Source organism: Talpa occidentalis, unplaced genomic scaffold (assembly GCF_014898055.3).
Source record: "Talpa occidentalis isolate TD23 unplaced genomic scaffold, MPIMG_talOcc4v2.1 talOcc4.14, whole genome shotgun sequence".
In the NCBI taxonomy this organism is placed as follows: Eukaryota; Metazoa; Chordata; class Mammalia; order Eulipotyphla; family Talpidae; genus Talpa; species Talpa occidentalis.
The window spans coordinates 47,475,808-47,489,236 of record NW_023601433.1 but is presented as its reverse complement, the minus strand read 5'-3'; the positions used below and the strand labels follow the sequence as shown (position 1 = coordinate 47,489,236).

Here is a 13,429-nt window from a genome sequence, read left to right as displayed (position 1 = left end):
TCTCAACTCATTTTTAAGGAACAGTATTTTTCAAGCTTCAGCCTATTCACAACCAGATAGAACAGAGCCATATTCAAGAAATCTAGACAATATATTACAACTGCTTAAGATACAGTTACATTCTCCATGCCAGGATATGTTGCTCTTCTGGGTGACAAAGTGCCCCATCACAGCTGATCTTGAACTATCAGCTTGGATTTTAAATTCCATGAAGTGGAATTGAGAAAAGCCACGATAGCAACCAGGATTAACAACATGTAAGTACAGTAGGAATAACACAACAGGAAGAATTTCATCCCCAAAATAGTGTGGATGTGGAATATAATTAAGAAGATGATTTGAATGAAAATGCATCCAGAAGGAACAGTGTATTAACAAGAAAAACACTAATATGAAATTGAAAATTCCAAGGTTTTGAAGCATTGGACATGGAAATCCAATACAAGCCTGCTGACAGGCTAGGCTTTATGTTATCTAAGTCTGTGGATTACTCTTTCCCTTGCACTTAACTTAATCAGACATCTAGAGAACACAGAACACATCTGTTGTGCTGTGTAGCTTGCAGGTTGGGAAATGAGCCCTCAATTTTGTGGGCTTGACATCTATAACTCCCTGAGTTATTGGGGTCAACATCAGAATCATAAATCAACAAATTGTATGAAAATAAAAAACTTGTTCACATTATGCAATTAAGAAAAGTTAAAAGGAAGAGATTCAAAATGCAGATAGCTACTTTTTGAAGTCAAATGGCTAAGCTGTATGTTTTCAATTGTAAACCATCATCTTGATATGTTTAGGAGTTTAATTTATGGAACAATCAAGACATCTTTATATTTAACATTAAATACCTGAATATTATAAATCACCTTAGATGAATATTTATGGGAGATTTTCAGTGCAACTTCTAGAAAACTTGTCACTTTATTGTGTAGCAATGATTTGTAAAAATGATATGCTAAGTAATCCTAGAGTATAATTTAGGGACACAAAAACAACTGTCAGGAAACAGCCAGAGACTACATTTAATGAAATCTTTATAGACTGAAGTAATAAGTATTAAATTAATCAACCAGCTTAATTGAAGCTCTATTTGAAACATTTTTAATAGACTTGTTATTAATGAACCTTTAAATGCTACTCCTAACTTGAGCTCTATGTTAAATTTAAATAATGAACCATTGTTCACACACACAAAAGAAGAAACAGGAGTTAATAGCCCTTTGTCTTGCTGGGCTTTTACTCTTATGCATAGCTAAGACACAGATTTGTCCCTCCTTCCTCTCAATAGAGTTACTTGGTTGGCAAGATAGCATCTTCAAGGCCCCTAAAATCCTCTGAAATAACTAAAGCAAAATTCTTAAGAAAATAAAAATGCAGACTTAATTAGAAAAGAATGTTGGTTGACCTCAAAGATAATGTTTTCAAACCTGTGCTTTTAATACTTTCTATTACCTTCACACTGGTCTGTTTAGGGATTATCTGGCTTGGGTTAGTAAAGACTTACCTGAACATGTCTCCCAAACCCTTCAACATTCCCTTCTTGGCTTTTATTTTATCCTTTTCCTTATCTCTTTCTTTCTTCTTTTCTTTTCCTGTTTTATCTTTTCTCCTATCAGTCTTGTCACCTTTCTCTGGGTTGCCATTCATTTGTCTCTCCAGAGAATGTGATGGCTGGTCACTGGCTGTGGATACAGACTCTCTTCCTGATCTTGAACTTTCTTCTGTGTCTTCTTCCACTTGGAAGGTAAAAAGAAAAGGCAAAATAAATAAATAAATAAGGAATACCATGAACCAAAGGAACACAAATAAGGAAGCCAAATGATATGTGAGGGTTTTAATTTCTCACAATTCCTACAATGGCACAGCCCTGCCTTCAACATGGATTGCAATGCTGTTTACTTTTGAGCAGAATTAGGATGTGGTTGATTACTGTGCATATGTCTATTCCTACATGAAGACGATACCCCAAAGTGTAAGAGCTTCCTGATGGAATACTGATTCACTTTTAGAAACACCCTCCTTGATACAGAGCAAGTATTGCTGGGGAGGGCTGGAGGACAGGGATTAGCAGGCCCTCATCATACAACACAGACCCCAAATGGTCCTGGAGAGTGTTTATTAAAAAAAAAAAAAAAAAAAACCACAACAGGCCATAATAGAATCACCTTGTTAAGCTTCATTTCAAAAAACTGGGAGCTAGTAACTAATTTAATTATCTTTCTGCTATTACAGATATGTAGTCTTTATTTTTTAAGGCATCAATCTGGAATTATTACATCAGCACCCCTATGATATAATCCACTTGCCCTTGCCTGTAACAATCCTCTCTTTGCTAGTAACTTCTTTTTCCCACCCCCTACTGCTTATATAAGTCTATCATTTTGTACAGCTCTTCAAAGCCCATTTCTGTCTATGAAATGGAATACAGCCCAATTTATGAATTGTTGAACAAAGCCAATAAGATCTTTAAAATTTAATTAGTTCAATTTTGCTTTATAATGGCACTTTATTTGCAAAATGAAGAGGAAAATAATGGTGACGGCACCTGAGGGGAGAAATCCTATACTGTGAAAAAGTAAACAAGGATGTTTAATAAATAAAAATTTTAAAAAGATTTAAGACCTAATAATAAATAAAATAGAAAACATTAAAAATGTTCATTCTTCCAATCCAAAAAAAGAAACGGAAATGAACAGACTTCCCAAAGTGTTTCTTTTTCCTCCTGGTAAAGATAATTTAGATTCACACTGGCCCCTCATTAATTTGTTCAACTAGTTAGCACACCAAGTGTCATCACAAGGACATCTTTCCTCAGACTTTCAAATATGTCCATTTGCAATTTCTGTATACAGACGACTGGCTCGTCACAATCTCTGTAACTTTTCCTTCTATTGTCATTACATAAGGCCAACATCATTAGTAAATGCTACTACTAAATGTTCTCATCCTAAATAATTTTGCAAGTCCATCTAAAAATAGTTAGAGCCTTGAAAATGTGTAAATCCATAACTTCATTTCTCTAAATTGAAGATAAAAGATGACAGAGCAATAACAATAAATTATCCTTTGAGAAAACACTTAGTAACCACATGATTCAAGGGCATTTCAATACCCCAAACTTTTTGTAACTGAAAGAATGAAAAGTGGGCCTCCCTGGTGGCCTAGCAGGTTGAGTGCAGCGGTGTGAAGCTGTCTGTAGCTTCTGCAGCACAGGTTCCATTCCCAGCTGGCCAGGGAGATTCCCACATGGCACAGCAGACCTCTCCTGTTGGCAGACCTCTCCTGTCATGCCTGCTGCTCCCCTCAGCAGTGCTTTGGGTCCGTTTGCCTGTCCTGCTCCCCACTCTGTCTCTGGTGAATCCTCTTACCCTCCTGCATTTCTGGCCTGTACCCCAGCTATTGTATAAATAAAAAAATCTTAAAAAAAAAAAAAAGAAAAGTAACTAGAGTAGTTATCTACCTAATAAAAAACATTAAGAATGTCCATATTAGGAAGCAATAAATGCAAATATTAGTAGAAATTCTCATTTTTTTGAGATTGTTGTCTATAATTTTCTTCCAAAATGTAAGAATTATTCCAAATTCAGGTTGCCCTTTGAATTGTAAGTTCTTTTTTTTTCCTTATCCCAACAAATTACATGTCAATCAATGTTTTTGCGCTTGTTTTTAAAACACAGAACATAGAACAGTTAGGCCTTTTCCCAATCTTCCACAAAGAACTGAACTCTAAGTCTAATATATCTTCAACTGAAATTTTTAGCCTTTCCTCTCTACTAGCTAGGGGCACTTGAGTTAGCAACACACAATTATCAAGAGTGTAACAAGACCAGTTAAAACAATCTCAATATTCTAGTATTTTGCAATTAAACTCTCACAAATCTGAGAAAAGACTATTAAATGGTGGCATGACTATAGTAATGTAGATCTTTTTTAAAAAAATGTCAACTATTTAGCATAACACAAAAAGTATAGAATTCTTTATGATGGCAATTTGGTTAAAAATATGAATGCATAGCAGTAGTTTATACCCTAGGTACAGCCAAATTATAAAAATATAAACAGGTTTATATCCAGAAGGTACTTTGGAGGTCACTGTGACCAAATTCTTGCTGAGGAAACAGAAGCTAAGCAGCCAGCACTCTCCCAGTCCTGGGCTCTTTCTACTATTATATCCTGTTGAGTTGAACTTCAGCAAACTTTCATGAATTTCTTTGATCAACTCTGATTGCTCAATTCTATGCTTCATACAGCATGTTTTTGGATGATCTGTTATCCAGTCAGTAGACAGTCTTCCCAGAAGATAATTTCAGCAGTCAGCATTGTATTTCAGAAATCTATTTTCCATTATATGTGATTGTTTAATGCTGTGACTCATGGCTCACACTGATGAAAACAGTCAAGAAGCTACATCAAAGAGACTCTTGAACTGGCTAGCAACTATATACATGATTTTTAAAAAGGCTGATCTTCCTTTGTATTGTATTACCTAATTGTGAACTATAATCCTCTTCCAAGGAACATGGTAGCTTTTAAAAATGTTGCTTTTCTGTCCTCTCTATCAATTAATATGTAAGTAGGAACTGCGCAGGTTTGCCTGAGGAAGTCAGTTACAGTTCCAGTGAAAATTCATAACCTAACAAATAAATGGGGCGCTAAGGCTATAATTTTTTGTTGTCTACATAGAGTAGGAAAAGAATAGCTGGACCTACTGGACAAAGTGTGAAGGATAAGTAATATTTTCATATGAGAATCTCCTAAGAAATGTAACTTAAGTAGTGTTGCAGCATCTCTTCTCTTATCTTTGAACATGGTTGTCAACCATCTGACTGTAAACCACTGCTTCTACTCTTTGGGAAATGGGTGTGGCCTCACCTTCGAGAAAAGGACCAAGTCACTATAAAACAATTCTCAAAAGTTCTCAGGAGTTACAAAAAGTCTGCTGGTATACCCAAACTATATAAATTAATACTAATTTCCTAAAATTCCCATGTGTAAAACTGCTTTTACCTGTTCTTCCAGACTTCTTTGTACAAATGTTATTACACTTCTCACACAGTATAATTCCATGTCTGTCTCCCATTCTCTAAGCTTCTAAATAATAAATGCCAGGCAGACTGCAGCTGTTTATAAGTAGTTGTTAAATGAAACAACCAACTACTAAAACCTGACTCATGAGTTTATCTCAACCAAACTCTTTCCCAGTCTTTAGGGCATCACCATACCCCTACCTTGAGAACAATGCCTATGCTATTCTAATGAAGTCTGACAGTACCAGCCTCCATGCAACTGCGGTAACAATAGGAAGATCGACTGCACGTGTTTTTAGTTTCTGATATATCTTTATGTTATTATTGTTAGTGCTCTATGTATTCTCTAGTGGGTTTTACAACTTCTACGGTGTCTGAAACTATAAACAAAAAATGAGCTCAATAAATGTAAATGACTTAGTCTTCCACAGCAACCATTATCATAAATCATGAATGGAAGTATCAGTAGCAATTCTGCTAGTTTTCTGCCTAATAGTTTTGGCAGAAATACAAGGGGCATATGTCTGCTCTTGGCTTGGTAACAGAATAAAGGCAGTGCCTTCACAACTAACTTTATGCTGAAGTCAATTTGTTGCCAATCCTTTTCATAGACACAATAATTTTCTGATTCATGCAATACACTTATTTTCTAAAATGGGCGAAACAGAAAATTAGTGTTAAATCATTAACTTTGGGTTTTATAAACTAATATTATAAAATCAAAAATCCTAGTTCAATTTCTTGCCTCAAGCAAGTGGATTGTTTAAAATTATACTTGCACTTTTGAGAATTCTTTATGTTTATTTTGGACCTTTTAATTTAGATAATACCTTATCACAGAAAGTCTTTTGGGGGTATACTGATTTAAGTAATTCCTTTCAATGCCAACTAATTAAAAATACTTAGCAATATGTGGCTTCATATGTACAAACAGAAGATGTTCTTTTAGAGTACTGCATTATATAGGCTTCAAATTCAAAATTATTTGATAAAGGCAAATAACGATCTCTCACTTGACCCTACCCCTTTGCAGAATTAGCATGGTCTTTAAAAGTTTAAATGAGCTAATAACATACACTTAATTTAATAATGCAAACATGTATATAATACTTATTTATGTATTCACTTATATAAGCTTACTGATTTTCATTTTAAAACCAGACTTTGTACACTTAATACAAGCTTTATAGTAAAGCCCAGGAAATATTTTATTCCCCTTATACTAAGGAAATACAAAAACACATATAAATCATTTTTCAAGTAAGAAAAGTACTGATAATATATTAGCACAGTAAGTGGCTTGGTCTATTATGTCCATATAGTAAATTACAATGCAAGAACAACAAATTCTAATCCCACATTTAGATAATTTATTATTTTACAAGCTATATAAATTTTACTTATTTTTCCTCTTTAAATTTTGTTCATTTTTATAGGTTATTTGCTTTCCTTTTACTGATGTCTACACAAAGGTGCAGACATTTCTGAACAGAAATGTTTTTGATTAACATTTTTGCCTGTTGAAACTGCTCTATGGGCTAAAGCAACAACTACTTTCCTATCCTATAGAGAAAGATACTTTTTAAAGAAGATATAACATGAAGCCATTTATCTCTCCTTAATGCAGCACAGTCATTCTACAATTAAGACATATCTAATTACCATGTTTTCAACAAATGCAAATGCAACTCAATTAAAATTCTAGTCCATGTTACAAATTAAGCTACACAATTCTGATAGGTATCTTGTTGGGACTGGGTCACAAAGAAGTTTGCAAAAGATGAGGCACTTATATGATAATGATTAAGGAGAAGATGATTTTAGGTTTTAATTGAAACTTGGTTATACCATAAGTATGCCGTAAGAAAATATTTAGTCATTGCAAACATTTTACTGTCAAAAGTTGACTCTAGCCATGTGGTCACTGGAATATTTTTTTTTCCATTGAAGAGCCAGCTGCTGTTGATACTGTAAGTGATCTTTTTTGGTTACTTATTCACATTCCATTTCTCTTTCTTCTTCCTAAAGACTCTGATTATATTCAGGAATGAAATTTAGTTCTAAGGGGTAAAATCATTATTAAGTGTATACCAACCTATGGATGCCAGGCCTGTTAATTTATTAATCCAAGAATGACTCCATAAGCTTTAAAAACATGATATGAAGAGATGGCCTACTCCCTTATGTTGCATATCAACAAGAAAACAAAAAGCCTCTGAACTCCACAATTACTCTGGATAAGCTGAACTGTAAATAGTAGAGTAAAAGGGCAGGAGGATGTTAGGTCTTTGATAATATCACTAGGACTGGAATTAATAACTGCTCAAGTTGCTTAACTCTAGAACTCACTAATGCATAACAGCGTATTTCCTTATGGTTTGAGATTATCTGAGTTTTATTTTCTGTTAAATGCAGATGAAAGCATCCCAATAGTATATTATATAATCAAATTTGAAAGGAGCCATGAAGTATCTTCAGTGCTATTTATGACATGAATCTGATTTAGCAGTTAATATATTTTAGACAACTCTGACAATTTCATTAGATTTAAATGATTTGGTCATACTTATTACTAGAAGGACATGATTTGTTCAACCGGTAAACACAGAAACATAGAAAATTAAAATGATTCTTTCTTTTTTTTTTTTTTTTTTAAAGATTTGTGTATTTATGCCTATAAGAACTCGAGTGTAGGCCAGAGGTTCAGGGGGCGGGTGGTGAGAGGATTCACCAGAGACAGAGTGGGGAACAGAACAGGCAGACTGACTGAAATACACTGCTGAGGGAAGAAGCGGGTGGGACAGGAGAGGTCTGCTGCACCATGTGGGTTTTCTCCCTGGCCAGGGATCAAACTCATGTTGCAGTGGCTAGCGATAGCTTCATAGCACTGTGTCTTTAACCCCTGCCCCACCAGGGAGGCCCTAAAATGATTACTTCTTATTCATCACAGCACATGTACTTTCCTCTGAGGACACAGCTCAAAAAACAATTGTTAAATATTTATTGAATGCATGGCAGATGTTTGAACAAACAGCCAATCATGTGAAAAAGTATCATTTATTGCTCCTTATTTATAAAGAACTAACCTAAGTATCAGAAATACCTAATGATAAAAATATAGATTTGTGAGTAACTTAATTTACTTTGGAAGATAAATAAATATAAAAATATAGGATTACTCAAGTCTTTGAAAGCAATATTCTTAAAACAAGATTTAAAGAGAATAAATTAAAATGAGATGTAGTAATAAAACATTTCAATAGATTTAGTAAATCCACTGACCACTACTAATTTCTATTGATCAGTGTTAGGTAAAAAATAATGTAAAAAAATAACTCAGGGATTGCAGAATCCTATTCAGGAATCAAGAACTTTGAAGACATGAATATTATTTCTCTTTCTTATTTTTGTTGTTTCTTATTTTGATTTTAGAAAAGAAGATGTAGGAAATGAACAGCTAGTAATACAGATGGTATTGATTAACAGGATCTGTTTTTTTGATCTATGACTTTTAATATTAGATGACAAGCTCTTAGCAATGGAAAAATTTAGCTTTTTCTGAAGATTAAAATAATAAACAACTGAACTCACACATATAAAGTTGGCATGAACATGAGGAATAAAGAAATTTTTATACTGAAATATGGAGACTAATAACTTATGAGGCAGAACCAGGAGTACAATCTTAAAAAGAGAAAAAGATATGAAGGAATCAAGCAATATTTATTAGTGATATTATACAAAGTATTTCAGCAACTGATGTTAAAATAGATGAACCCTAAGAGACTCAAATTAAAAGTGTACAGATTTCATTAAAAAAAGAAAATCCCTTTGTTTATATTGGGATAGAGGACAAAAATATTACTCTTTCAAAGAGTTGATGGCATTAATAAAAATTCTTCTTTCTACTTTACATTCTAAACTTCTCTTTAATGCAACTCTTCAAATGAAGCAGGTAAAATGTTCCTAGAAATTATGGCAGAATTATCCATACTTTTCCAAGAGAATTCTGCAGCATAAATTGAGGATCACACCCTACGTTTCTGAATACTTGGGAATTTGCGTCAGTGTCCAAGTGTTCTCCCACTAAATGATAATTCACAAAGGATACTGTCTTTTGCCCACAGGGACAACACTAGTGACTCTGAGACTACCTTTTCAACAATCTTTCTAAACAAATTGTATATGCAGCGTGGCAAGACTCATAATGCTGCTGTTGGAATTACCACTGAAAATTGTATTTTACAGAAGGAGTAAATTTATTTTCAAACATATATTTAATAATATACAAAATAGTATCTATATGTCAAGGAAAGATATTCCAGACCACAGCTCTATTTGAAGTAGAAAAACTAAAACAAGTAACAACATAAAAAATGTGTGAATGTTATGAAATAGTGAATGGCTGGCAATGTTCTCTTTTGCTAATTTTTGAGAAAGCAAATTGCCTGCCTCCCCCAAAAGTCATTATTTTTAGCTACTATGCCATACAAGCCACATTGAGGAAGCCACAAAAAATTTACTGATGTTAAAAAGATAGTCGATACTAAAAAGTCTCATAGACTATAAAATGTTAGAGCTTTACAAAGCTAAGGAAAACTAGATTGCTTGGGAAAAACTTTTCCAAAGAAGGAAGCAGACAGTCTACTTCACATATAAGAGAGTAAGAGGAGAGTGTGGGGACTGTAAGAAGACAGACTTCATAGACAGGGCATAGTCTACCAAGAACGAGCACAGAAATTTGTGTTATAGTACTTACACAGCAAATCTAGAAACAGTGGGGCCAGTCATGAGACCCTAAGAGTAACTCAGATATTAAATAATGAGGATTTGTGCTACATGGACAAGAAGAAGTAAAATCAGGAGATTTCATGAAAAAATTTAAAAAGCTTGGTAATGGGGTGATTACACTGTGAGATGATGATTTCAGGTTACTGAGTCTGGAAGTGCTAATGAGAGAAATCACATCATCATCATCCATCTTTACGTGTGAGATGCTACACATGTAAACAGTTTCTTCCTTTTCTCTTGCATTGCCAAGCATCATTATTCATCTGGATTATTGCATTACTATCATAGAACTGATCTTGCACCAACATTGCTACTTGTTATCCCATCCCTGATAGCCCATCCCCTATCCAATAGTCCCTACAAAATTTTTTTTTATAATTGAAATTCCTCAAGTGCTCTTTAAGGCTCTTAGTGTAAAATGCAAATAATGTATACAAGACTGTGATCTGTTGTCTGCCTAAATCTTAAATCTCATTCCTCACTATGCTCTTACCTGCACTGCACACATCAATGTAACAGAAGAACCTGGCAGTCAAGGATGGTTCTCTTTCCATATATTCCCTCTGCACCCTGTTCATGACATTGACATTCAATCTGGACCCTGGGATAATTAGAGTTTTCTAATTCTGCTTGTTGGGTATATATGTTTCCAAAACCTGCACCAATGACATAGCCTTGGATGTATAATTTGTTGCTATCTATCTGGGTTGCATACAAGACAATACAGTTGAAATGTCTATGAACCTTTGACATTTGACAGGGGAAAGTGTACTTGCCTTGTGGCAACCCTGGAAAATGCATCCTACTCAAGCTCCCTTGTTCATTATAATTGCTCTCTATCATTTAGAGTAGCTTGATTCTCTCTTCTGTTTCTTCCTGCCCTCTGCATATGAGGAAGCCAGCTTCAGCTTACACATAGGATGCACCTGCATTGTGACCCAACAAACACTCATTTCTACTCTTCTCTTGGGAAGCTTCCCTTTGTCTCCCTCTCAAATTCCATGAAGACTGAGATGGGTTGAACCAGTGTGTTAAACCATCTCTGATACCTCAGGAATTTACAGTCTAAATCACATTTTAGGTGCCGTAACTCATTAATACACATGAAAATATTTTAAAGTAAATTTTGAGTAATGGATTAAAAACTTTAGAGCTGAGAATCAAAGGTAAGCAAGCATTCCACGTTTCAATTCCTCAGCATTCTATTTACAAACTTATCAAACAATTTTTCTTTGTTATAAAGTGACTTGAATGAGGATTCTATTATTTAGCATTTTGGATGTGACTTTTTATTACTCTATCAACTTAAGTTACTTTTCAACTAGACAAAGAAAAATATAAGGAACAGCACTGGCTATATCATATGCTTACAACCATACTGCATTCAGAAACTACCTAAAAATTAATCAAAGTTCCTTTTTGTCAATGGCAGGTGATATTTAAGTATACTATTGGCATGAAAGGATGGTAAGGGCTATTCTTATTCCTAGCTTTTCAGAACAAATATTTTTATATCAACATCCAATTATCCATTAAACAAATCAAAAAGGAAATCTTTATAAAGTATATTATCTTTGAAACTCATATACTGAACTTTTTCACAGATTAACTGTAATCTAATGGTTTACTTAAAATAAAATTAGATTTAGTTACCTTATTTTTGCTTAAATAGGGGGTGACAAAGGGTTGCTAGAATGCACAGAATGCTGAGTAGACAATTTGAGATATCAAATGCAGCATTCTATTTTGTAACTAATAATGGAAAGAAAAAATTCCTCTGTAAGTTGTCACATTAACTCATTTACCAACATAAAGTTCTTTACATGTTATAATGCTGACTTATTTACATTTTAGAGCAATGCTTTTTTTTAATCTTGCAATAAGAGTTCTATAAAAAAGCAGGGAAGTTGCTCAAAAGCAATTTGTCTCCGTTTTCAAGGCAAGCAGTTTTAAAATTCTAATCTGGATATATTTTAAAATCCGTTAAGTACAATCAATAGTATTGCATTTGCTTTTGTTGTGTTTCACCTCCCCAAACCCAAGAAGAAACTGTTACTGAATTGTTAGTAAACTTTACTATTTGGCAACTTTAAATTGAGGATAAAAGAGGACTATATATTTTTTTCTAAAAGAAAAAATGCTATGTTATAGATGCAACCTCTTGGTAACAACAGCAACTGATTTATTATGGGGGATGCAGAAGCAGCTTGCTGAGCACCAGGCAGGGTACATAATTTGCATAGAAGAGGGAGCAGATTGTAGATGCCTGACCTGTCAAACACAGGTAGGGCCTCAGAGATAATGGGTCCCAGAATACAAAGCTCCATTTTGATCCAGACAGACACACACAACATGGTGAGGCCAGATGGATTAAATAAGAGACAAAAACGCTGACTTCTGCCATCTCCACAGGAAGAACGTAAGTGTTACAGAAGATGACAGATACCAGATATCACATGGATTCCACTCCAGTCTCTTGGCCCTCATTGTTGTGTCCATGCCATGATTTCAACACTGCTGACAAAAGGCAAGCCTGTTTATAGTCATAAAACATAGTCACTGGGGAGGTACTCAGCCTGACTGACGAGGAATCAACCATGCAAGTAGCTAAGCCACACTTGCAAAGAGGAATAGGGCTACATGAAAGTAGAAAGCAAGAGACTTGCTTTCACAGGTAGCTGCTCCTTACTACCCCACCTCATGCCCCACTTTCCATAGCTTTTCAAACACAACTCACTTTGCATTCTAAGATTCCTAGGATTCATGACCATATCCTTATAGGATGTCTTACATGACAAAAAGATTGCTCGGAAGCACAGCAGGCATCTTTTCTGACCAATTTTCAATGGTGGAAGGGTATTTTTGTTTCAACGGGTAGCCTACATGAGTAATACCACAGTATAAGAAAGAGGCCTTTGACCACAACATCCTAAGCACAGAAAAAGCTAGGGACAGTGCAACAAAGGCAATGATATGAAGAACAACCAGAAACCAAACGATGGATTCTGGGTAGTCACAGCAATAGAAAGACTTCGTTGAGAATGCACAAGTCAGACTCAGAAAAGAATGGTGTTTAGGAAACTAAAGGAAAAGCTGAGTCAGCCTTCTTTCTCAAGTGTAAGCACAAAACATAGTTTTGTATTTCATATGTAAAGGTGACAGTCTAATGATTGCTACCTCTAACCAATTTATACCTATTCTTATTCTCAGTTTGTTGACCCACTGGCAGTCTAGTAATGCAGGTTCAGTGTGGGATACAAACAGGAACAGAAAGGTATCACTACCATCAAGGTTACTGCACACTGAAAGTACTGACTTTCAGTCTGTCTGTCTGACTTTCTGATTCACAAAAGGGTGTTGTTACAGAGAAGCTCATTTATTTATGTAACAATTATTCATTGAATTATATGATTTACTAAGACTTAGTCACGCAGTACTAAAACAGACACGGTGATGTCTTCCTCTATGAATTTACAGAAGGGAGGAGGTTGGCCACCAGGATTGAGGATTCAGTGAATGGATACAAAGAATCATGGAATTCTAAAACTAGAAGAGACCTCAGAAAACACCTAAATAAGAGCACTTAAAAACCTCTGATATGCTATAAACTA

General features: G+C 34.7%; 1 protein-coding gene across 21 annotated transcripts in view; it reads right to left on the bottom strand.

Annotated features, from left to right (window-relative positions):
* The window catches only part of PARD3 (par-3 family cell polarity regulator), a 592,143-nt gene that overhangs the window by 192,562 nt on the left and 386,152 nt on the right, over nt 1-13,429 (bottom strand). For all 21 annotated transcript variants that reach the window (XM_054695018.1, XM_054695006.1, XM_054695015.1 and 18 more), the window contains one exon: nt 1,505-1,736. In XM_054695018.1, the coding sequence (XP_054550993.1) occupies nt 1,505-1,736 (232 nt within the window). The remainder of the gene's footprint in view (nt 1-1,504; nt 1,737-13,429) is intronic.